This window comes from Phalacrocorax carbo, chromosome 3 (assembly GCF_963921805.1).
Source record: "Phalacrocorax carbo chromosome 3, bPhaCar2.1, whole genome shotgun sequence".
NCBI classification, from domain to species: domain Eukaryota; kingdom Metazoa; phylum Chordata; class Aves; order Suliformes; family Phalacrocoracidae; genus Phalacrocorax; species Phalacrocorax carbo.
Window position 1 is genome coordinate 53,005,946 of NC_087515.1, and position 25,937 is coordinate 53,031,882.

Consider the following 25,937-nt stretch of genomic DNA (forward strand, 5'->3'; position numbering starts at 1 on the left):
ACAGATGCAATAGGTAGTGCCAAAAACAAGTTCACCTATATACTAATTCATTATTATGTACTACACATGCCTCTTTCAGCGAGGCATAATTCTGAGAAATAAGAGACAACAGACCTTTAACTCTTGGACATGTAATAAGCACCACCCAAATCTCTTATGCCTACATACAATACATGAAGAAGTTAATGAAATGAACTGACAAAAGTGTTTTTCAACTGATGCTATATTTGGACAATCGTTAGCCCTGTGGTGGTGTTTTTTTTCTGAAGGGAAAAAAAATTTTCTGTAATCAGGATTATAGAACTCCCAACTGGTTAAGTGACTAAATGAGGCAGAATATTTTCAAGACAAAGAGCTGGCTGACACTATCACAATGAAAAACTACTAGTGTATTCATTTTTTTGGATGCTCAAAACACACCCATACACCAGCTCCAGAGACTAAGCATAACACAAACATACACAGAGGACACATTAGTACTTCAGACATGTTGGGGTTTTGTGACCTATCATGTCTCCTTGAACACGACCCTTCAATTACGTTATTCAGCAATAAGAGGGAGGTGGAAGATTCAACAAACATTTAACAAAATTAATTCTGTAGCACATGGAAGTCTGAGTTGTGTGGTTTTTAAACTATTTGCTGCATGGTAGTCAGAAAATGAACATCAGGTTTCAAGTTTTGCCCATACAAAAAGTCTTTTTCTTATTACTGTTTCTAATTCTGACTATAAACTCAATTGTAATGTGCTCAAGATCTCTTCAGTAAATGAATAAATTCTGAAGATCTACTTTCTCTAGTTGTCGTCTTTTAGATTGACAATGTGCAATGTGAAGAGGTCTAAATGACATTTAATACTTCATACTTAATATTCTATCATATTACGCTAATTCAAAAATTAAGTCTCTCCCCTGATCTTTGGTAACTTTAAAAAATGTGTTCTGAATAAATTTGCTTATACAGCATGTGTCACCACAAGCTTCCTCACAGCCAGCATCTATTAGCTTTCACTAGGTCATTTTAATACCACCTACTTTCTTTCACAAGATAATCTTAATATCAACTCGTAATACGGAAAATTTTTCTTCCACTGAAAAAGATATATTTTTTATCATTTTATAATGGCACAAAAGTGGTGGTAAAAATCAGCATAAGATGCAAGTTAATGGCATGGGGATGTGCTATACAGCCATGCTGAGCTACCTTGCTTTGAGTGAGAATACAGAGCGGATCTAAGAGAAGGGCTCTCACAGGATAATTCCGGTCCCTGCAAAACGTTTTAAGTCATCTGGCTGGACAGAACGCAGTTTATATTATCAGGAAATGAGAAAAACAACCCATTTTCCAGTTTCACTATGTTTGTCTTTCTCCAGTATATTGACAGGAAAGTTCTGTGATACTGTGTTCCTGAAGGGTTTTGTTCTTTCTGGAACGTGTTTAGTGTGATGATCTAAGAAACATGCCTACTTTTCTTAAAGTATCAGAATCTTCTCAAGGCAAAACATAAAAGCATGTCGCATTTCCCCAGCATCCTTATACTGAAAGAAGGTGAGAAAGCTAGTGTTTGTAACAGTTCAGCACTTCATTTTAAAGGTGAGAATAATTTCCTCTGTCTGTATCTGAAACAGGTAGAAAATTAAAATCTCTTGAACATATTATTCTGTTCTGAGGAATGATTTGATCTGGGATGAGACATTTTGAAGATCACTAGAGTATTACAAACTAATATCTAAACCTCATTCCAGGATGCCGCTCTGCAGGCTTACTCTTACTGCTGCAATATTAATTGTATTACAGAAGTAACTTCTGTTAATGGAAATCAGAGACTTGCACATAAATACTTACTGCAGGTATCAGCAACTTTTTTACTTCTTCAACAGCCCTCTTCAGTTTTATTTCTGCTCTGTTCTGAGCATCCTCCACAGTGATAAGTACATGTAAATCTTCATTCAGGTGTTCCCAGTTGGGCTTGCCTCTGTTCTGTTCTTCCTAAAAAAAACAAAACATGGAAGCTATGAAGCATTGTTACATTCTGTATAAAACAATTACATAAACAGTAGACAAACTCCATTCTGTGAATAGTACAAACTGTATTCTCAGCGAGATGGGGAAAAACTTCTTCATACTGTGGAGACTTTTGTTTTGTGTGGTATCTTAACATGAACTTAGGCTTCAAAATATCTTTTTGGGGATTTTGTATGTGTTTTGGAAGCTCGTACTTTTTAAGACTACACACCAAATGTGATTTCTTAGAGTACCTTTCCCAACGTAACAAAGGAACAAGAAGCACTACAAACACAGTATTGTTTTTGATATTCTTTGGAGTCTTTCAAGGGTTAGACAGATAAAACATACTGATGGTTAAGCAAATTGATATTTTCAAGAAAAGTGAAACACAGACCGCATGTAGAAACTCCATCTGATTCACTCCAAAGGACAAAAAAAGGGAACAAGTCTTCAGTGTTAAAAATAACTTTTAAATACTCATGCAGATAAGATTCAAGAATCAAACATTACAAAAGGAATAGAAGTTGCAATTTTCAAAGCAGGGCTACATGTACTGGATGAAGGGCAGGGAGGAGGAGATGAGGGCTTTAATACTGAAGTCAGAAAAAAACATGTAATAAGATGGTCACCATGAACTATACAGGCACTGTTAGATTAATGGCATTAATAACCTCAACGATAAATCTTACTGTTTTCAGAAAGGAAGGGCATGTTATATAAAACATTTTTTAATGTAAACATTTTTAAACAACAGATATCAGTAAATTTAAGTAACACATTCCAGTATCCAGTCTTTCAAACAAAAGGATAATGAACACAGCACAGAAGAAACCTTCCAACTCTGTTTTTACTAAACAGTGAATAAAGCTAGCTAAATTGCTCAGAAACATAATTTAAATTTGACAATATTTAAAATATAATAAAATGAGTAAAAAATGGGGGGAAGGGGGATCAAAACTCTTAGTAAATCAGACAGGTTTAGTGTAACTTTTGAATCTATATCAAGGGTCACAGAAACAAAAACACTATTCAAAACTTAAAATCCTGGGCATAATGAAGGAGCCTCCTATTCGTAAGACAAACATTTGTGGCTTAACCACAATTCACATTTAAAAAAAAAAATCAAGGCAAGCGAAATTGATTGTAAACATGTGTTTCCCCCCAAATTTCATTACAATTATTGCAGGATATCAGACATGTAGAGGAAATGTTTGAAGATTTAATGCCAAATACTTTCAGTACTTCATATTCATATATACCTGAGGGAGCACTATTCCTTAGAATGTTCTATCTTTAATTCAGCTGCTTTAAGTCTGAAATGTTTTGTGGAATAGACGAGAATAAAAATGGGGAAAAAATAGAATCAATGATATATGGAAAATTTATGTAAAGGAATCAGTACTTTGAAAGACATTTCTTTTCACTATTCTTCATGTAACGTGGATATACGCACTACTGCACACTATTAGCTACTGTGAATTTTTTTGTTTTTGTTGGTGGTGGTGGTGTTGTTATCTTAGCCAACTTTCTAAACAATGGTGGCTGTGAAAACACTTCTGTGATTTTCAGAAGCTGAAGAAAAAAGAGAAAGAGAGAAACAATAACCCTTAGTTATAAAGCAGAACTTGACGCAAAGTGCAGTTGAGTTAACATGTTCTCTCCTGTAATTTTAACTTTGAAATAACTACCACAAAGTCTTTGCAGCTAATTTCACTCAATCATGATAGAAACTCCACTATTACTATTTAAACAAGTATTTTTTTTTTCAGTCCAAAGCAGGAGTGAGTTGTTTTCTTTTAAGATGGTGACCACCTATATTAATAGAAGGTAGTACAAAGTATTATGTTACAGGTATGATGAATGCGAGAAGGTTCTTAAACCAGCAGAGGGCAGAGTAAGGAACAACATGCCACTACCTCTTCTTGCCATGACTTGTGGTGAGCTGACACAACGCTGGAATGGAAAAGGTACTGGTTACTAAAACACGAGATGCAGGATAACCTGCACAACTATTTTCCCCTATGGTACTAAAGAATTTTAAAAAAAGCAAGAGGGATAAATGACAAGGAAAAGCATTCCCATATAAAACGGCAAGTTCTGTTCCTAAAAGAGAAGGAATGCCTAAATGAAGTTTTAGCTACCATTGGATTAAATGGCATGCTTATACATTGTGCTGGCACACATATACAGGGGCCTTAATGTGCTACATTGACTTCTTTCATAATGAAAATAATATGCTGCAAAGTCTCAAAAACTTGGAAGAGTTGAAGGATTTATCACCTGACAGCAACAAAAAATAATGCACATTGTTACAGTGGATGTATAAGTCACAAATCAGGCATACAATACAGAAAAATACTGTTTTATAAAACAAGGTAGCCTGCCTCTCTGTGATTCGGTATTTAAATATTTCAGATTAATGAAATCTCAGCTACTGGTGTTGTACTTCAAATTGTTCTGTTGCTGCACGAGGAATTTTTTGCACAGATTTAAAAAAAAAAAGCTGCACATAGGACAATAAATAGATGGTATTGTAGATTTTTTTTTCCCCCCACAAGAAGTTATACACCCCCTAATTTACTTCTAGAAAGAACACAACATGTGAAGGTCTATAAACATACGAACTAGTAAGGTCAGACCTCACAGCATACATAATCATACAAATACTTATCAGTATGATAAGTGAATTAGTATATGACTAGTTCTGTTTATGCTCTTCTATGGTCATAAAGTGTTCTAGTACATAAATAAAAGTCCTGTTGTTGTGGAAGGTACTATTTCTTAAGTCAAATGGTAAAACTGAAAGAAAGCTTAAGAAAAAAAGTCCACAAGTTATGGTCTGAAAAAACAATTAACCAAAAATATAAGAGAACGGAGTTTGGAATAGACTTCCCATTTCTTCTGTTCTACCTCAACGGGCCACAGCTTAGAATTCCTCCACTGCTTCCATTCTGTCTCACGAGGCTGGTTTCTTAGTGGGTTAAGTTTCCCAAGAAATGTCTTTTGGTTTATTGAAAATGTTAGTGGAAGGTTATACCACTATGTATGCTTGATTATTTGTTTGTTTTTACCAAAAGCAGGAAATTCAGATCTACACTAGGTCATTCATTCAAACAAAGTGAAGATGCACAATGCATGATAGGGCTAGGTTCATGGGAGGAGAGATAACTTGCAGTTAAGAGCTGCGATTTTTTTTTATAGTATCTCATTCTCCTTTTAAATCCTGAAAGGATGGTTTGGGAAAACATATTTTCCCTTAAGTGAAATCTTTACTTAAATTAAACTAGTCCTGTGTGCAGCAAGTCTTGAAAACAACTTTTCCCAGCCCTGTTTTATTAAAGAAAAGGCTAAACAGGTAAATTGAGTATATCTGGAATTCAAGTTGGGAGGTGTCTTTTAAGACTCATGAAATACAATCCAAGACTTTAAGTGTGTGTTAGGGTTTTCGTTTGAAGTTGTCTGGGGAGAAAATGGTGAAAAGACAGGGAGGAGAGAATGACTACAGCTTGCCCTGCTGCATAACTTCGTAGAAAGAAACTACAAACTTCACAGAACCAGAGAATGGCTGAGGTGGGAAGGGACCCTAGACATCATCCAGTCCAAAACCCCCTGCTCAGGGCAGGGTCAGCCCCTCAGGGAAGGGTTGCTGAGGGCCAGGTTGTAAATATCTCCAAGGATGGAGACTCCACAACCTATCCAGGTGACCCGGTGTTCAGTCACAGTAACAAAACAAAAACAAAGGCTTTTTCTTATGTTTAAATGTAATGAGTTTTATTTCAACGTGCCCATTGCCTCTTGTCCTTCAGTAGCAACTGTTGAGTAATTCAGCCTGATTGCCAGGTCAACCTATAGAAAAAACAGTGATGAGTAACAAATTGCCATGAGAATTATTTTGGGCAAAAAACATTTGCTACCACAGCAGGAAGGGTATGTGCATAGAAGAAACAGCACCAAGAAAAACTGAAAACCTGAATAAAAGACTTGGGGGAAAAGAAATTCAATTGCATATATTCAAAGTTATATAACATAAGAAGTAATTCACAGCATGAAGTTATCCTGCATCCCAGAGACTGCTTATGGAAGAATTATACAGGAAAAATTGAGGCAGTGAAGATGCAGGAAACTACGGAGTAAAATGATTTATGCCACAACCTTGGGGAACAACAATATTAGAAAAGCTTAATTACAACCAAACTATCTTGTCTGCTAAATTAAAGAACATTACGAGCAACATAACTGGCAGATGAAATTTCACTGTGCTCCTTGTTTGGCAGAAATTTCAGCATCCTTAAATATAGGCTAATTCTGTAAACAGATTTTGCTTTCATTCTGCTGCCTGAGCGTATACACTAATTATCCTCAGGGTACCTATACACAATAATGGACTTGAAAAAACTGCTCAATATTTATCTTGCTATTAAGGTCAACGGATCAGGTAGTTTAAAATTGAAATCTTGCTACAAGATTCAGAAAAACACAAGAACAATACAAGAAAATAACATAATTATAGGAAGTTTTTTGTGTTTTGTTTTCTAATTATTTTTTCTTTTCTTGACAAGGAATTTAGCGGGGGGTGGGAGCCAAAAAGTAGGCAAAGGGTGCAACTGACTTGCATCTATACAGCCAAACTTGAAAATTTTTTCCATGATGAGAAATAGTGAAGTCCAGCTCCCTGTTGATTTGTGTCCTGTGTTCTCCATACACCTCACCCTACCACAGTAATTCCAAGTCAAGGTCCTATGCCTCCTGCTTCCCAGTCCTTTAAGGCCATTTCTACTTATATTTTCATATCCTACCCCAAAGCTTCCTTCTTAATACCGTGACTATTAACAAGAAAGAGACAGCAACTTACTAGCTTCTTGTAAGCTACAGAAAACAGATGACTGAAAACTCAGTACTTCTCTTCCGTCAACTAGAGGCATTAAAAGTTAGGCCTCTCCTCTATCTAGCCAATAATTTTCAAAAAGCTTTAAACCCAAAGGAAAAAAGTGCCTGTCAAACTTGACACAAATTTTTCAGAAGATTCAAATGGTGAAATGATAAAATATTTTTATCGAGAACTTTGAAAAAAACATCAAACTTTATTTCTCACCACAAAGGCCTAAAGACCGTCACCGTATGTCCAACTAACTGACCAAAAAAGTTGACAGATTAAAAATTGGTGAAGTATAACCCAGCCATTTCCAGCTGTCAGAATGCCATTAAAGGAAGATAAAATAAACACTGAAAAGGAATACTTTCCTAGTACCTCTTTATATGCAGGCAGGGATATATTAGTTAGACAATAAAGGAAGAATAAATGCAATGTGAAAAGAGTGGAAGGAAGTTTTCCGCATGGAATTTTTTTTTCAGAAAGCTATGGCCTGTAGTATATAAAAAAGTGCAACTCCCATCCTTTGCACTTTTTCACTCTAAATCAAACAATTTCCAGTAATACCGGCCACTAGAAAAATACAAACACAGCTCAGAACCAACAGCAGGAGCCTTTTAAAGAAATAAACCCCTGGCTCAAGGAAATGTTGAGAACAAACCTTAATATCCTCACTCATCTTTACGTGATAGGTTATTAAATTCTGTTTTCACTCACCTATTACAATCTGCTCTCCCTAATGAATGATGAAAAACACAGAAAAGCTGGAGTAAAAGGGAAGAATGCTTTCATATAATGCCAAATTGAAAGCTAAAATTAAAAGACATCAGAATAGCTTTAGTCCTTTAAGCTGTACAAAGGTTTAATTCAAATACATTCTAAGAACTTTAAAGTTATCCTAAGATATAAGAGACTGTATAATCACTCACAGCCAAATGGAAGAGGCTAAGATGTGGAAGGAAGAAATTCAGTTATTTAGTACAATTACCACAATAGTGCTACTGGCGATTGTAATGTACCTATAGTTCTAGGTGAATGTTTCTTTTCCATAATGAAAACATTCACACATATGTATCAAAGCTTTAAAAAATAATTGGAAGAGCAGTTTAAAAGCAGCTGTGTGAATTAAAGAAGTAGTTAATGTTGATTTAAAGCCATTTTGAAACAAAAGTTAAATTTCACTAAAAAGTGATAAATGAAAAAGGTATTGTAAGCAACTTCTAGTCCTGCTCTAGTTTAAGTAGTTTTAAATAAGATTTGATATGTATTGTAGCCATGCAACAATGTCAGGTCTGAATTAATAAGTCCAAGAGAAACGTTACTCAACCATCCAATACGGATTACACCTCACTTAACCTTTTGTTCACACAGTTGAACTGGTAAAACCAAGCCAGAGGAATCTAAGAATGCTCCTTTCCCTAAAATTAGTCAGTGCTCCCAACTTTTTATGGGCCCACAACAGTTGTGCATCTTGTGCTGTTCAATGTAACTTTTGTTCTCACAACTGTTCTTTCTGCCAACCTGAGCTACAGAATTTTAAGTTTTTGGCGTCTCTGCTGAAGAGATCATTTAAAACAAACATTTGGAAGACTGTGGATTTCTGTAACATATTGTGCAGGAATAAACTACTTAGAAGTCTCAGATAAACAAGTAACTCCACATCAGCTGATACATATTCATGAGTGCTCTAGCCCTAATGAAACAAAAAATCACTTGAATCCTCTCTTACTGTTGTCTTATTGTATCCTTTTTATGACCAATCTAACAACTTCAAAAGGTTCACTCCCCTTACCACGCAGTCCTTATTCCTCCACTGGGACCGGCCCCAGCACCACGCCAGCCTTTCAGAGAGCCAGGCCAATGTGCTGATGCAGCAAAACTGGACCTCCTTCCCCCCCATTTTTTGCTGGGTAAGTGGGTTGAATAAGATCCTAGGGGGCTACTGAGTGCCAACACAAGGTCAGTGCTATAATTAGGAAAGACAGAAGATGAGGGACCATATTTTAACACGTAACTGCCACTCAAAAGACTGGCTCACCATGTCTCATGAAACCATCTTAAGTAAAATCTAATTATGCCTGTGCCAGGGACAGAGCACACAGTTATCTTCATTATCTGACATGAAGCAACTTGTTCATCTATGTAAGAACTAGGTATTAAATGCCAGTATGCAGTAATAATTGTAAATACAAACAGAGTTTTCTCTCTGTGAATCTAAGTCTTGACAGGACTGACTGGTGAAAACAAACAAACCCTGAAAAACAACCCACTCCCCCAAACCCGTATTTAGAAGTATATTCACATGATATACTCCTAACATTAACATTTCAATACAAGTTGTTACTTTAGAAGTAGCCTGCAAACAAAGTAAGTGCTCAGGTAAGCAGCAAAAATAGAGGTTTTTATCAGATGAAACTCCAAGCCATCCCTGCAGAAAAACAGATTAAAATGATGCACCAATTACAGTATCTGTTTGAACAACAGAAGTAATTTTATAACATGAAGCATCAGAACACACTGATTGTCCTAACCCCTGCTGATAAACTGCTTTAATTGTGCAGTTACAGTCAGGCAAATTAACATAGACTTTTGCTTCTACTGAGCTTCTAATGGTAGCAGTTCACAAGCAGAAAGCTGGTGAGAAAATAATACAACAAAAGAAACGCTGAAGGAGTAGCACCTGGTCAGGGAGAACACTTTAGCTTACTTCCAATTTAGAATTTCTGATCCAAGTCTTGTCCTATAGAAGCAACAGATCAACTGCTTAATTTAACAGTCTCATACTGTTTTGAACGTCAGACAACTTAGTATTATTTAGTATGTCTTTATCCATTATTATTGTACACTACGTACACTTCAAGACAATTCTGGGTTAAGAAGTGGGTATCGTCCAGCTCACATTAAACTAGCCAGTAGGTGCCAAACGTTATCAAAGGGCACTATCTAAAAAATGTTTTAAGAAGTATTCTGAAGAAGTCTGATGGCGTGAAACAACCTCATGTTTAAATGCACAGAAGAGGATTCTGTTCTCTGTCTCAGAGCCTCAACACAGACTTTGTGCTCAGGAAACTTCAAACCAAGTGCTGCCCCAAGTTCAGATCTGCCCTGCAGTCAAAATGGTTCCTACATGCACGAAACATCACACTGGATCTTTCTAAAGCTGTGGCTTCACAGCACAACTGAGTAACCACAGGCTGCTGACAACAGAGGAAGGGCCCTGCCACTGCCTGAGCCAGCGCGCTCTGCAGCGTTAGGGTTATGGCTGAACAGTGAACTGCTCCAGAAAGCTGAGCTGGGAAAAAACCTCCCCATTGCAAAGGGTGAATTTCTGTGAAACAGGCAACAGGATTGCATCTCTCCAGGATTTTCTTCTTACATATTTGTCTCAAGTTGTGCCAGTGTAAAAAATAAGAGACATGATTTGTGGAACAAGCTGTATTGTTGGGCAGTATTAAAACCCAGGAGCCTGTTCAGACTGAGTATTTCACTGTTTTGAGATGAAAGTAAAGAAGTTTTGTATGCATTGGTATCCTCAAAGAACTAATGATAGTTTAGCACATGAAATGCACAGCATAGGCACAATGCCTGGATATATTTGTTAGAGATGGATAAAATTGTTACTACCGATACTTAAAGTTACCGTGAAGTATCAAACTTTACCTAGTCAGATGAGTGAGGCTGTTCATTTCTCTGACTTTGGATTACAGGGAAGAGTTTTAACGTTTTAACTTCACCAGCATTCCAAAAGTAGTAAACTTCATATGGAGACAGGGTTACATTGGTATCCAAGTATAAATTTATTCCCCCACAGAAAAGGGAATAAGCAGTACAAAGCATTTCGCAATACTGGGATTATTTTCACACGTTGACCACTGTTAATGGAATAGTATCTGTAAACAAATATCACATTCCCTTGAAAGAAAATGAAGTACCAATAAAACCTGAATGCAAGTGTCTTGATTCAGGGTTATCCTCACACAGCCTTCTGAGAGGTAAGCACCTCCATATTCTGAATCTCAAGGTACAGAAGACATTTTTATATGAAGGCTTAGATCAACAAAACATCTGTGACAGCGGACACATTCTTCAGAGCATTCTCTAATCAAGTAATACAGACAGTATGTTGATTTTGACTCACGACAAGTCCATTCATTAGCAGTCACTAATTAACTTCAAAATAACCTGCAACTCTTCTAACATCACTTCTGCATAAACCTTTCTTTCTCTAAGTTTATGAGCATAATAATGCTCATAATTCAGTATAAAGCTGATTCTCCTATTCAGCTTTAAATGGAGAAAGGATGACAAAAATAACTATTTTCTTCTACCTTAGTATGAAGCAGCACCTATATACCATATAGGTATACATACAGAAGTTAAATTGCTCCGTTTACAGAGTCTTAACATACTTTAGAAGATTTACTTTACCAATCATTAACACGATGTTAAAAACAAAACAGAAAATATATCCCGAACAGACTAGTTTTTATGAACCAGTTATTCCCCCCCCCCCCATGATCTAAAAAGGTATTTCTTAAAGTAGGATCACATTTTGCTATATAATATTATTAAATGTACTCTTAGAAGTACATAAAGATTCTTCTGTATATCTCAGTTTTTACTTATGCATTACTCTAGTTTTATTTTATTTTAATTTACTATTATATTTCCACCCAGGAGAAAGACTAGTACACCAAGGTACTAGCCTTGCTAACACATGCCTCCATTCCACCCAAAAAACTTACCAAGGCGTGTAAAACTCTACTGAAGTTCATCCTGAAAGGTGAAATAGTCTTAAATTGAAAGTTTGATACCTTTTTTTCATCTGCTATTCTCAAACTAGGAGAGTTGAAACGGTTGATATCCAAACGCCCTAATCTAATATACTTTTATACTATATACGATACAAAACTAACCCAAGGTGTGGCAGCTTCAAGAAAGTTGCTTTAAGAAAGGTTGCAACTCCAAGAAAACCCAATGTAACATTCCAGGGGTTGGTACATTGGTCCAGGGAATGACAATCAAGGTGCTACTATTGCCTCTGCCACAAAATGCGTCAACATCACCATGATGATGTTGCAGGAGTGACCCAACATCAGGCCAAAGAAAGGCTAAACAAGGCACTTTCCACTTCACCCTTTAAGAAGGCAGATCACTGCCCAGGAGGGGAGGAAAAATAAGTATGCACAAAGTGCTAGAGGCATCTCCACGCCAGTGATGAAGGATGACACCAGGAGGTGGGCTCCTGCTCTTTTACTTCGGAGTGGAGGCCTTTTGCAGTTGTGAATGACTGGTTACAACATATAAAATACCCCTTTGAGGGGAACCTTTATTTCCAGCTTCACTGTGAGCCCCTTAGTTTTTCCTTTTTCCAGTCATATGAAACTTTTACTTTCATCTGCGCAATGAACACAAAAGATGGAAAGCGTCATCAGAGCCTGGGGTTTAATGACTTGGGAACTTTCTGGAAATACCTGAGCTATGGTTTCACATTTCTGAATACTTACTCCATTGTTTAAAGAAAAGTACTACCACTACTCCTTGGCTGTATTTAAGGGAAAAAAGTGTCTGTTAAATGGTTTCTCAGTCTTCTAGTCTACACAGTATAGTACTCCCTAACATTTCTTTAAAGATTTTAATAGTTTAAAAACAAACAATAAAACACAACAGAAAGAAAAACCCCAACCCCAAAACACTGTTCTTGACTGCAATTTGGACTGTTTACAGCATACTAAATTTTGAACACTGCAATCAATGTAGTATTAGTCACTAGCTCTTGTAAAAGTAAAAAACATAAACCAAATTATTTTTATATTCAATGGAGAACATGATCAGCTCTTAGGCTGGTAGTATAATTTTACACTTTTTCCAACATTTTCTCTGCCATTGTGAAGTAGCATCATGTAACTTTCATCAACAGTTACTGCCCCAGATAATTGTGGCATCTGTCTTTACTGAATTTCAACCATTTTTATTTCTCTAATCCAAGTTTTATTTCCTCTCTGCCTTGCTGAGATTTGATTGCTGCTTTGCATAGCAAGCCTGGTCAATGCACAAAGACTCCCCTCCTCAGTAATTTGAGCTCAGTGTTAAATTGATCCATTTCTCAGTTAAGCTCATCCTCAAACACCTGTGTCCCAGCTCTTCTGTGACAACTCCACATGTAAGTGACACTGAACAAACCATCAAGGTCAAGAAGTAACAAAATAAAACCACATCTTTCTTCAGGTTCTACTCCTGCTTAATCTAAGCATGAATTCCAGCATTTTTCACTCATTTCTTTTAAAAGTCTGAGAAACACATAAAGCTATGTTAATGCGTACCTAGCTTGTTAAATTTCATTTTTTAATATAATTAGGAATAAATGTCAGATTTTTTTAATTTCAGACTGAATTTACAGCACTGTTAAAGAAAAGGAGGAGAAAGAAATACAAAGAGTGAAAACATAACGGGTGACCTTTTGGAGATATCTGCATAAATAGATCTGCTTACACCCTGCGCTTTAATACCAACATATCCACACTTCTTCTTTCCTAATCTCAATTTGCCTGTCGCTTCCAGAGCCCAGTCAATCAGCCTCTGCTTAAGAAATCCAACCATTTTGCTTTTAATATTTCTTCAAGGGTGAGGTGTATGCATACTTCATATACACATATATATTTTATATACACATGAAAAATAAAAGACACATTAATAGGGATTCCCCTCCATAAATCTTGGTGATGGTTCTATGGGGGGCATATTGTAAAGACAACTACATAAAATTACAATATCGTCACACCAACCCTTCACCTTTTTTAGTTACAAAATTGTAAGCTTTTAAGAGACAACTATTCCTCCCTATTTTCTCATGCCGTTAACGTTTACAATAACATGTGATTAACCTCCTTAACATCTTTTCAGAAACTGCTTAACACATAGTAAGAAAAGTGAAATTTCACTCACTTCAAATCTTCACACAAAAGTATACGAAGATGTCACTACAGAACATTTTTAACAGAAACTCAGATTGAACATGTTAACATAACCTGAGTGTGCCAAGAAAACTGAAAAGTACCACCTCTTAACCTGCAATGTAATAGACAAGTTTCAGATACAGTTATAAAACTCCCCACAGAACCAACAGCTAAGTTTAAGAAAATCAAAAGGAACTCTTTGTTATTTCCCCCACCAAAAAAATAACTTAAGTAAAAAAGAACAGGTTCATAGCTTTTTCTCTTTGTATGCACAAAAAAGTTAGTGACCTCTGTTTAAGAATATGGACCATTAACAACTGTTTCTTTAAACAGATGACTTGTAATGTAAAATGAAATTATTTTTATAGTAATATGTTGTTAGCTTTATTTTATGACACACTGATCTTTAGGTTTTTACTATTTGTTGAAGCAACAAAAATAAGACTCGTGACTCAAATCAAGCATACCTAGGGAGTAGTTAAGCTCTGACTAACTTCCTAAGCCTAAAGAAACTGTTCTTGCTAAGTGAATTTTAGAAAATTTAAAAGAAACAAACATTCACCACCTCTGCTTTATTTTTGTTTGTTTTTAAAATATTATTTCAGGGGCAGGTTGGGGAGGGGAAAGGGTAGAGGAAAGGGAGTAACTTTAATACTTTAACCAGTGACACTTTGCCAATAGTACTTTACTGCTGGGCTACAAGAATGATGCAAAATGGAGGAAAGGGGCCAGGCACAGAACAGCAAAGCTGTTTTTACTGCCAGGGCTGACGTGGTTGCAATGCCAGAGCTTTAGCTCAAAACCTGTATCTTACACTGCTTGGGAATGGCTCCTTCTGGATAAATGTGTAAGTTAATGACAACTGTGAGTTTTGACAAAAACACGTGCAGTCAGACTGCAAAAAACAGAGGTGAGGGAGAGTAATCGATGGTGCAACAAATCTCATACAGAAGCTGAAGTGCTTTGCAGAATCCTGACCTTATTGAAAAACAGGGTATCAGCACTGATATGATTACACCTACTATTTTTCTCGTTCCCCCTTTCTTATTTCAATCCTTGGGATGAATCTGCCTTGAAGACTTCCTCAAAGATGCATAATCAAGAGCAGGTGTCTGAATCACTCTTGCTTCTTGTAGGTCTGCAGGGATGGCAAAAAGATTCAAGTGCCTAGGCAGCTAAATGCTATCCTGAATAATTAGATTCAAATCACCTCTTATGCCAACACGAAAACGTAGTGCTAAACATAAACCAAACTTCTTCAGAAGTGGTTCCTTATATGAATATTGCCAGCTTTAGACGCAATGTCTGTGCTTATAATTAGAACACTAATCTTACATAGTCACCTCAGAGAAAGAAACTCTCCCAAATCACAAGTCAGAACTATTCTGAGTTTTCTTGTATAGAAGGGTTTCTTCCATAGACTTCAGTTCAACAACAGAGCTGAAATGCTAACTGCTCACTCTCACCAACAAGTGGCTCCATTTCTTTCTCCTTCCTCTCTGCTGCCTGCAGAGTCCTTCCATCTTCTTTGCACCAGCAACAGCTCTCACTGGGCCCTTCTAGAGCCAGTTTAACACAGCAGCAATCTAGTGCTGTCAGATTAGGTTTTGCCTGTTTAGCAAGCTGAACTGGCTCAGTGACACATCCCACAAGCAGCAGACTGAGCACAAAGGAGGGCACAGGCATATCCCTTTGTAGGAAGCTGCCAGCTGTCAGTCACACATTAAACAGAGTGCACAGCCAGCCCAGGCACTCCCCTGCCACACCAAACCACTGACAACAGGGTGTGAGGATGAGGGAGCCTCATGCTGTGACTGCCTGACTTGCAACTCTGCAGAAACGTTGGGCACTTATCAGTGCTGCTTACGTCAAATGTAGTTTTACTATAATACATAAAATGCTATTTAAAAACTAAGTACTCTGGAACTCAGTTTCCACTCACCTCAAATTAGGTGTGCAAAGCAATCAACATTTTCCACTTCAAATGGTTACAGCTCAGTTGCTTACCTGAGAAATGAACATACTATGTCCCATTTATTTAAATAAGTGTGTGGCAAAGAAGAAAAAAACCTAGTCACTCACAGCACTGATCAACTCCAAGGAAGAGTTCACTTATACAAAAGCAACCTTAATTCTAGCATCTTCCAATTTGAATTTGCAATCTCAATGCACTTCCTAAAGATATGTAATTTCACAGGAGACATCAGCTGGGTTTCAGTGGCCCTGTTTCCCTGTTCGTCGTACAGCAGCACTAACACTGCCCTATTACATAAGGCTTTAAATTTTTAAAAAAAGCAACCTTTTGTAATTGCTTAGGAGTGCTTTCCACTAACGAATTATATAATTAATATGTCACTCAGTTATTCCTTCTCTCTCATCTCTTTCACACGGGATTTCTCTCACAGTACTAAGGTTCTGGAATTTTCAGATTTCCAGAAGCATTAGAAGGACACTTTGCATTTTGGATTAGAGAGGAGTGAGACTAGAAATGATGCTCACAGATAATTCTGCTGTCAGCAGGCCTCCTGAAACTCTGTTACTGAAGGGCTTTATCTTAGTGACCAGGAACTGTTAAGCAGATGACTGCCCATGGTTTCTTATCCCACTGCTTAGATGGCGGCTTGCTCTGCTCTAAATAGCAGCCCCCTCTACAGTCCATGGGTCTTTTGGAGAAGATTAACAGTCAAATTCATTGATTAATGTAACAAACTCATTTTCCACATAATATTATTGTTAAACAGAGACTATGCTACAGGTAGCATAAGTTCACAGCATGTTACCAAATATACTGTGCTGTCCAGACAGGGTATGAGGTTCTTTACCAGTTGGAAACAACTGAAAAGCTAAATTTCAGGGTCGCTCTAATGCACGTACTAACTGATTTGTCCCATAGCTAGAAAGCTCACCGGTTAATTGCAGTATTTTTATTCAGGTTGAGCATCCATTCATACACATTTTCTGAGTTCTGATATCTGGGGTGTTGTTTTTCCCTTTTTTTTTTTTTTATTTTAAGGAATGGGCTATGTGAGCTTTGTTTGAGTGCTTTGGATTCATATTATGGTAATACTAAACAGTGCATAAATAATAGTCTAGTATGCTGTTGTCCATTATTTGTTAAACTTTTTCTTCAATGGTGACCCACAATCATTAGTACAGTACTGAGCAGAACAAATAAAGCATTTCTAGAGCATTTTATATAGCATTACTTCCAAGACTGTTAGATTTTACCACATTTAATAAGTCTACCCTTACATTTTATCTCCAGTCTCTTACTTTTTCATCAAGCTATTAAACCAGCAAGTTTACTCTACAACTATAATAATTTAATCTTATAGCGATTACACAAGCATATATTAATATATCTTTGTGTTTTAATCATTTTACTTCCTCCTCCTAAAATAGTTTCATTCTTTCCATATTTACTCAGTTGCAACAATTACAAAATAAATTTATGTGTAAACAAATAATCCAGACAAGGTTCAAGACAAATGGAAAGTAACAGGCAAGATACTAATGCAAATTAAATAAAACTGACTTATACTTTAAAAATAGAACAAAATTTTGTTACAGAGAATACAGAAAAATGTCCAAATTTGTCACCGAGTACAAACTGACAATAAATATTAGCTAATGAACTAAAGTTGAGTTCTTGAAAGAATTCAGAAGTACTGCCTCAAATGATCTTGGCACACAAACTTTCCCTGTATTTATGACTGAAACCTTGCACCGTCTGTAATTATATTGTTTTATTGCAGCAGTTGCCTCAAATCCTTGCTACAATTATATGGGATTTGACACACCCAAGTTAGCACCTAGATAACTCAAAGTGTGACCACTGTTCCAAACCTTCTTTATGACCAATTTCATGCAACAGCTCTATTGATTGTAATGACTGCAGAATGAGGGGTATCCAGCATGTGGCACATGTTCTCAAGGCTAGACTAAAATGTAGTAATAGCTATGCAAATTAAAGACTATAACTGACTGCCAGCTTGGCACTGATATTAAATAGCTCTGAAGAATACCGCAGATAATATATTAGGAAAGCCTTTCCTACAGTACAGCAACGATGGATCTTCATGATCAGTATTTCCCTTTACCTGTCAGGTAACATCAATCCAGTGATTAAAACAAAGAAACAACACCCCCTACCCACCCCCCTCACTCCCCCCCCCCCCCCCCCCCCAAAAAAAAAAACAAACCCAACCAAAAAAAGCAAACAAAAACCCGCCACCATCAGTAAGCCAGCAGATAGTTCCCTTCAGCAGTACTACTTGAATGATTCATAGGAATTAGAACATTGCAACCCATCAGTGCTCTCTGGCAGCTTTCACAGAGAGCTCTCTGGTCCTTCGCTGACTCTGTCCTTTAGGTCAGGGTTTGGAATTCTTTATTCGTTTTCTATACTTTTTCAGTTCATTTAAAGTACTATACACTACCATCAGTTCTTTATATAATATGCATACAACACATTTAAAATAAAAACCTTGTGAATATATTTAATAGGAAGAGTAATTTTAAGGGAAATTATTGAAATAATATTTCTGTAAACGAATAATTATGAAAAATATTCCTGACCACTTTTTAAACTTCAAAATAAAGTGCAATAAAACATTTGCTCATTACAAACAAATGAAAGTGAAAGCTATTCACAGTTTTAACTCAAAGTCAAATATCATAATACTTACATTGCTAACATGTATACTGGTCTTGGGAAAGAATGCCTAGATATGCATCCTTTAAGATCACATTCAATTAGCAGTCCTACAGCTGCTGTTTAGGAGACATCATCATCCTTCCAAAAAGACACCCAGTTTCACGTGAACTTCTCGAAACCCACAAAGTTTGGTAAAATGGTCAAAAACATTCAAAGGAATGTAATTTTTTTTAAAAAAATCTCATTAAATAGTGAATCTGCTTGCATTTTCATTTACAAGTTTTTGAGTAAAACTGTGTGTGCAAACTACAATAAAGCAAGTTACCACAGCTCCATCCATAATGTGATTAAATTCTGCAAAATTTCAAGTTCTGCTTTTACAACACAGTGCCCAAAGAGAAGCACAGGTAGACTAGCCATGTCCCTCAGCTAAACAAAGATATTAATGAAAAGAGAAATATCATTAATAAATTCTGGACAGAATGTCATTACAGTATGAAGCCACAGAAGCAAATTAAATCCCTGATGGGTTAACCAAGTCTGAAGACATTTAAAGCGAGTAACTTGTAACAGATTCCAGTACATTACCAGAAACATGCAAAGAGTTATTTAAAAAATTAACTGCTTCTGCTCTTCAGGAGCCATGTTCCAACCTTGTTTTGGACTTCTTTGTCCATTATACATGGGTTTAGACTGCATGCTTACCTGCCCCCACAAAAATCAAACTGAAGTTTTACAGTTGAAATTAATATACTTCTGAATAACAGAAGTCAAAGTAAGATGGTAATGCTGTGGAGAAAAAGCCATTATGCGCGTGCCTTTCTTCAAGTCTACAATGGTTTTATCCATCTTGGAAAACAAGACAGCATTGTGCATGAATTGCAGACAAAAATAATTACACGCTCTGCTCACATCCTAGAGAGATCACTAGAGGAAAGGTGGCTTCCTTCATTGTAAATGTTTCCTACTCTTTGTTCAAAATGCGTTTCCAACAGATGACAAAGATTTACTGCCAACTGACAGGTGCTGACCTCCCACTTCCTGACCTGGCCCCTTTCTTTTTCCCCTCCTCTCCCTTTCTCAAACTGGCACAGCTATTAACTTGGTTCAATACAGCTTATTAACTAGCAAAATTTTTTGTCTCACTGAACTATACTCTCACATTAGCTGACCAAAAATCTATCCTCTTTCCTCCCATTGTAACCCTGTAACATGGAATAGCGCAATTCCCCCCACCTCCCAAAATAAAAGTTGAGCAAAACTGTCCCAAATACACGTAATCCTGTATTGTTATGAAACGATGAAAATTATCTGTTTTTATTGATAAGGAAGAGGGTCCAAAAAAACCCAAAACAACTAGCTTCCTAGCTGAACCGGTTTGAAGAAGGATCTTTACAAAGCATTCAAAGAAACTTAGTAAGAATTAACAGCATCAGCACACTACTTTTCATTAAAATTCTCCCTGTTAAAATTGTAGGCTGTCAATAGAATTAAAACACATCTAAGTATTCGCTATTACATTTTAAACTTTGCACTGAATTATGGCTTAAGAATTCATCCAGATGTGTCACAAATTAACTTCACTACTTTGAAACAGGAAAAACACACCAAAACCACTGAAAAATTCCAGCCCTTCCCAAAAAACAGCTCTGATATTTCGAAGTACTAAAACCCAAGCATACAGTGTCACAACTTTGCTTCCCAGTTCTCAGTTAGAACCCATCTAGTATCACTCACAGTCAAAAAAATTCTGGGCTGTTTCAAATGTCTACATCTTTAAACATGAAAATTAAACACAGCAAGAAGTTCATTAGTGGTGGAGAGAACAAGTATTTCAAGCCTGTATGTTCCACATTTTGTATCTAAAAAATGATTTGTTGACCCTGCATTTATCATCTGAAGATGTAAAAAGCATAATCTCCACAGCATACCAAGAAGCCATGGTCATCCAGCTCAACTAATTCAAGAACAATTACTGTATTTTGCCTAAAGCCGGTAGTCCCACAGAGTTTAAGCTATTCTAGGTCGGCGCTAATAGTCCCACCTTGATGTACTGAAGTGCTTGCTATCCAACTCATGGATTTCAAAAGCAACAGGAAGTTTCCAGCTTTAGTTGTCAGCTGGCTTAGGACTGAAGCAGGTCATCATAGACATTTACATCTCCAGTAACTGTCACAAGGAAAAGAGAAAGTGTGCCTAGCCAGGGCTAGGCAAGTGCTACTGAACTGCAAGTGTTCACTTAAATTGTCCTAAGAGCAGCCCTGAAAATGCAGCCTGAGATACCTGACGGGGTCAAATTTCCTGATGAGCAGTAGCACTCAGAGGCTGACTGATTTTAAAAGTTTCAGCAATACAGATGGATAGTTCCTTCCTGTACCTCCAGTACAGCCTTCAGCAAAGAGCAAAAATACTAATTTAAGAAAACAAGTTATACCTTCAGGACAAACTCGGTGTTTGTTCTCAGAAATATCCCTAGCACAGATATAATTACAGATTTAGACCCAGTACATAAGAGGTTGTTGAACTGCCCTTAGTGAGAATGCTGAAGAGCTTAACTGAACACCAGCAGTTGGAGGTAACAAATATTAGCCACTTAAAAAAAAAAGGACCCACACACAACAAAACCTCACTATGGTGAACCACTCAACACATTTACATTCTGAAGACAAGTTGAAGAGAAAAAACTTCCACAGTGATTGTCACAAAAACCTTAATATTGAACTTGAGTATTTTTATACCAATTAGGTATTGCAACAGCACGTAACTGATGTGAAGCCTGTCAATAATCAATAAAAGCTTAAATATATTTTTCCTCACATAAAGCATAAAAAGCAAATCTACCATTTAGGGAAGGGGGCTTTGAGATTCTTTTTCAACCAGGGTCTCCTCAAATTGTAGATGATTTGCAAAAACTTATTTGAATGTTTACAAGAAGTAAAACAGTTACTTGCCTCTACCTCCAAAACTGCTGGATCATGGTTGTCTCTGCTCTTAAAGGAGACCTGAAAAGCAAAAAAAAAGTGGGGCTTGTGCCCTATTTTGCTTCTTTAAGATGTTTAAGAGAGGCATGAAAAGTTGGAATTAGGGTTTTTATTTTATCTTGTAATGGACACAACGTATTCCTTCTTGTTTACACTTGAGATTGAAAACCCAAGAAGCCATAAGACAACCTAGTTAAGGGAAAACAATGCAAGAATCAATAGAAGCTAAGTCACAGAAGAAGAACAAACTTCAGTTTTCTTTCCCTCACCCCCACCTCCTTGAAGTTCTCCTTCATTTGAGTGACAAATGACAAAATCCCTTTCCAGAGTTAAGTATTCCTGCACTATCACTACTGGTGATTTGCACAGTTTTATGAACTAATATTACATATGCTAAGGAAGAAGTTAGAAATTTGATTGAGGTGGCATTTTGAAATTTAAGATAAAAAGCAATTATAAAAAAGTTCAAGTCCTTTTCAGGGCCTCTTTATGTTTCAAAATAGAAAAATAAGTAGAAAAAAACCACAATTTTTAGAAGTTCTTTGCAAATGGGAAAGAGTGAAAAAAACACGAGATGGAGAGCTATAAAAGGGACACAAACATGACTTTCTCTTCCACTGCTAACCTGCCTGTAAGACAGTTTGTATGTTAACTATAGTGGTGCAGTTATATGAATATAAAAGTAGCTGCAAGAGATTTTCTAAAAAATAGTGCATTTCATCTGATAGCATGAGGCTAATTTTAAAAAATTAAAAAGTCAAATTCATACCAGATGCAAGTAAGCAAAATAGTTTATTTTAACTAATACCCATTACTGTTGGGACAACCATAATAGCTCATTAATTTTAAGCGAGATGGGATAGTACCATGTAATCCACTCAAAAAACCGTTTAAAACTCCTTCTCTATTCCTTCCACCCACGCTTCAACAATGTAATTACTATATATGAAAGAGGAAAGCCCAGGTTTTTTAGTAAATGGGGAAGTTAAAAATGTTGTTTATGAAAAACATGCAATCATCAAGAAAAGCAAAAGCAGGATGCCTAAAAATAAGAAAAGCATATCTGAAGTACATTAAAGTAATACTTAAAACACTATTATGAGAAGTTATGTTGCCTTTAAATTATATATCACAGATAAACTATGCTCAATCAGTAGAGGGTTGTAGTCAATGTTTTTCAGTCAAGTCAGTGAACTGGCTGAATTACATACATGGAATGTGATCTTGCTGAAATGCTAAACCAGCATTACACAGCCTCAACACCCTTCTCTGACAAGAGATTTTATTTTAATATACTCAGATAGGAACACCTGGGTACACAAAGTATGGTTTAATATGTATTTCTTTCAGGGACAGGACTAGCTCAAGCAACTTACTCAGATAATATGAATACTGCACAAGAGTAGGCCAAAGGCCTGGGCATCTTTACCCTAGGTCTATTCCTCGACTTATCTCTCTGTGTATTACCAACAATTATAATGTCACTTCTCCAGTTTCAAGAAGCAGCAGGCATGGATTCAAACAGTACTGGTGCTGAATTAAATGCTCCAGTGGCATAATTCAGAAGTGGGTTGTTTTGGTTTGTTTTTTCACTAGTTTGGGGGGGTGGGCAGGATAAGGATTTTTTGGGGGTGGAGTGTTTGTTTTTGGTTTAGGGGTTTTGTTTTGTTGTTGGGTTTGGGTTTCCTTTTTTTTGGTGCGGGGTCCTTCCACAGATGAACTATAATCAGAGAATGGAATTTTAAGAAAAAAAGGAAAAATTCAATCTTTAAAATGTCCAAAATAAACTATTAGAAAATAAGTTAAAATTAAGAAAGTCAAGTTTAATTCACAAGAGTAACTTAGAGGTCTACAAAGCATAAGATTCCAGAATCATACACAAGATTCCCATTTCAAAGCTATGAGGAAAAAATTTGGAAAATTATACTGCTTTCTCCTTTCTACTGAACAAGAATAATTTTAGTAACAAAATTCTTACTTTACTGGGTGAAATAAATGGCAAAATAGCAACTAGTAGTTAAAGTAAAAACACTTTAATGCAGACACTCATGTATCTCTTATCATGGAATTTGAAGACAAAGTTTAACTCTGCAAGTTAAGTTTATTTAACAACCAGCTGTCACTTAAAATAGCGATCCTGACTCTGCTACTTCCCCTGAGCTGCCCCTGCTGTGTAGACAATCTTGCAGGGGCCAATTTAAGAAACTCACAAACTCAGCTGACTCCTGAGAATGCACATGAAACAGTGGGAACAGATGTCCTAAGGCTTTTAATGGGAACTGACCATTAGATCAGTCCTAACCTAGTGCCACACCACTCACTTCAAAAATTTGTGACACCAAGAAGATTTTGTGCTTTGAGGACTACTAATATGATTAACGTACAGAGCTCAGGCATTACTCTGCTTAAGAGTGTGCAAGCTTCCTCAGTCCTGCATAATTTGATGAAAATGTAAGTAAAGACCCTTTGAATTAAATTCTGATTTAAGGACATTTGTGGTTATTTCAATGTCCATTGTACCACCCACTTGAAGAAAAATGGATTTATATTGTGTTGAATTCACTTTAAGATTACCAAACATAATGACACAAAAATATCTTACTTTTTTAGTAATGCTTTTAATACCATTTTTTACTATGTAACATATCCTACTCATGCAACTATTTATCTTGATACCCCTCCTACCTATGTAACTATTTCATACAAAGCATTAAGCCCCATTTAAATGTTATGGAACAGAAGAGGTTACTAAGACTTGAAAAGAACTGAGAATTAAATCAAAATATCCCCACTACCAGTTTCAATGCTATTCTCCACAGTAACACACAGTAAACTGAAAGAAATGCATCTTCTACTCTAATTTACAAACAATACCTACACCACATACTCAAAGTTCTTGCTGCACAACCATATGGTCTGACAGGGAAAGGTACGTTCACTAAAAAGTGCTCAGAAAAGTCAGAAAAAAATTATCGGAAGAAGTCGCTGATAGGATTTTTTTCCTCTGTTAGTAAAGCATGTTTTAACTATTTAACAAACTACAGTAATATTCAACAAGAGTGAAAACAAACTTTTCAAGTGCAAGTCGTGCTCGGCCAGGCACACCCAGTATTAACCTCCATATCCCCCTCGTCCCATCCCCATCCCTTACCCTGCAGACAAGGTTAATATGATGTATCCCACTTTAAAAAGAAGGTCACATTCACGTAATGGGAATAATAAAGTTTGAAACCAACTGCAACAAAATTTAGTGACTAAACTGACTTAGTAGTCAATACGCACCTATTTAACACAGCAGCACTCAAGCTCTACAAGGCAAGAGAGGAAAATACTGCAGTCGTCACTTTGCAGTGTATGCAAAGTAAAAAGTAGGCATAGTTCATCTTCATGAAGAAGTTAAAACAGATGAAAAGGATAAAACAGAGACAAATCAATGGATGCACAAAGCACTTTTAAAAAAGCTGTCATCTTTGAGGCATGAGGTGTCTCAAAGCAAGATATGAAATGCTTTTCTTTGGGCACTTTTATATGAACTGTTTTAACAACTTTAACATAATACAACGTGCAGGATAACTTACCCATTAGAGTTTTAAAACACTGCCCCATCTTAGGCGGGAGGTGTTATTCCAATTCTTTACTCGAAGATACCAACAAATAAACCCTTAAATCTGATAATCAAATAATACATAAAAATGCCACACACAAAGATTAAAAAAAACCACAGACACGCAGTTTTTCCCAATATACATACGTAAGTATAGATACTAATAAAGAATTAACCTAAGAAATAATGTTTGCACTGTATATATTTACCAAATCCGACGAGCAGATTAATTAACTCTGAATAAGCACGTAACATTAAGCTCCAGGCACAGAAATAACTAGTACACAGTTCCATACTGAGCTTTTCATTTGTGCATTTCAAATGTCTCCCTTCTCTAAAGGAATAAATGGGGGGGGGGGGGTGTGGGGGGGGTTGTGTTATGTAGACAACCATACAGAGTCCTGTTAGATAAGTCATCCCAGGGTACTGAAATCCATGCATTCTACAAGCTCTGTATGTCTTAATATTCACGCCAACCTCCAAGTAATTATGTAGCTCTTAACACTGTAACTGCTGGTATGAAGAGTGAACAGACTGGAATCCAAGGAAGTGGTAAAATACCTTGTTTGAAATATATGGAAATTACTCTTCTCAGCTTAGAAAGCAAGAAACTGTTTGTCATCATAGAAAACTTCTTTGTAAAAATCACAGATAAATCAGCATTTATGAATACATTTAAGAAAAAAAATGCTTTCTGCACTATTGTCACTACTTCAAACTACTTAACACCTTGTTCTCAGTTTCCTTATGATCATTCCTGCCCGATCTTGTTCATCTCAAACTTGCTGCAGAACTTAATTTCCTGTTGCCTATTAGTGCAACCGTGCCTCACTTCTTTTTTTCTCTTTAAAAAAATCCTTGA

General features: G+C 36.5%; 1 protein-coding gene across 9 annotated transcripts in view; it reads right to left on the reverse strand.

Moving 5' to 3' along the window:
- Window positions 1-25,937, reverse strand: part of QKI (QKI, KH domain containing RNA binding) — a 160,098-nt gene that overhangs the window by 51,651 nt on the left and 82,510 nt on the right. For 5 of the 9 annotated variants that reach the window (XR_010372140.1, XM_064446933.1, XM_064446934.1 and 2 more), the window contains exons 4-5: window positions 21,442-21,492; window positions 1,846-1,989 (exon numbers count right to left, since the gene is read on the reverse strand). Coding sequence is in view for 6 of the 9 variants with exons in the window: in XM_064446933.1 (XP_064303003.1) it covers window positions 1,846-1,989; window positions 21,442-21,492 (195 nt within the window). In the remaining 3 variants the exon portion in view is untranslated. The remainder of the gene's footprint in view (window positions 1-1,845; window positions 1,990-21,441; window positions 21,493-25,937) is intronic. The other 4 variants (XR_010372142.1, XR_010372141.1, XM_064446937.1 and 1 more) reach the window with 1 other exon arrangement.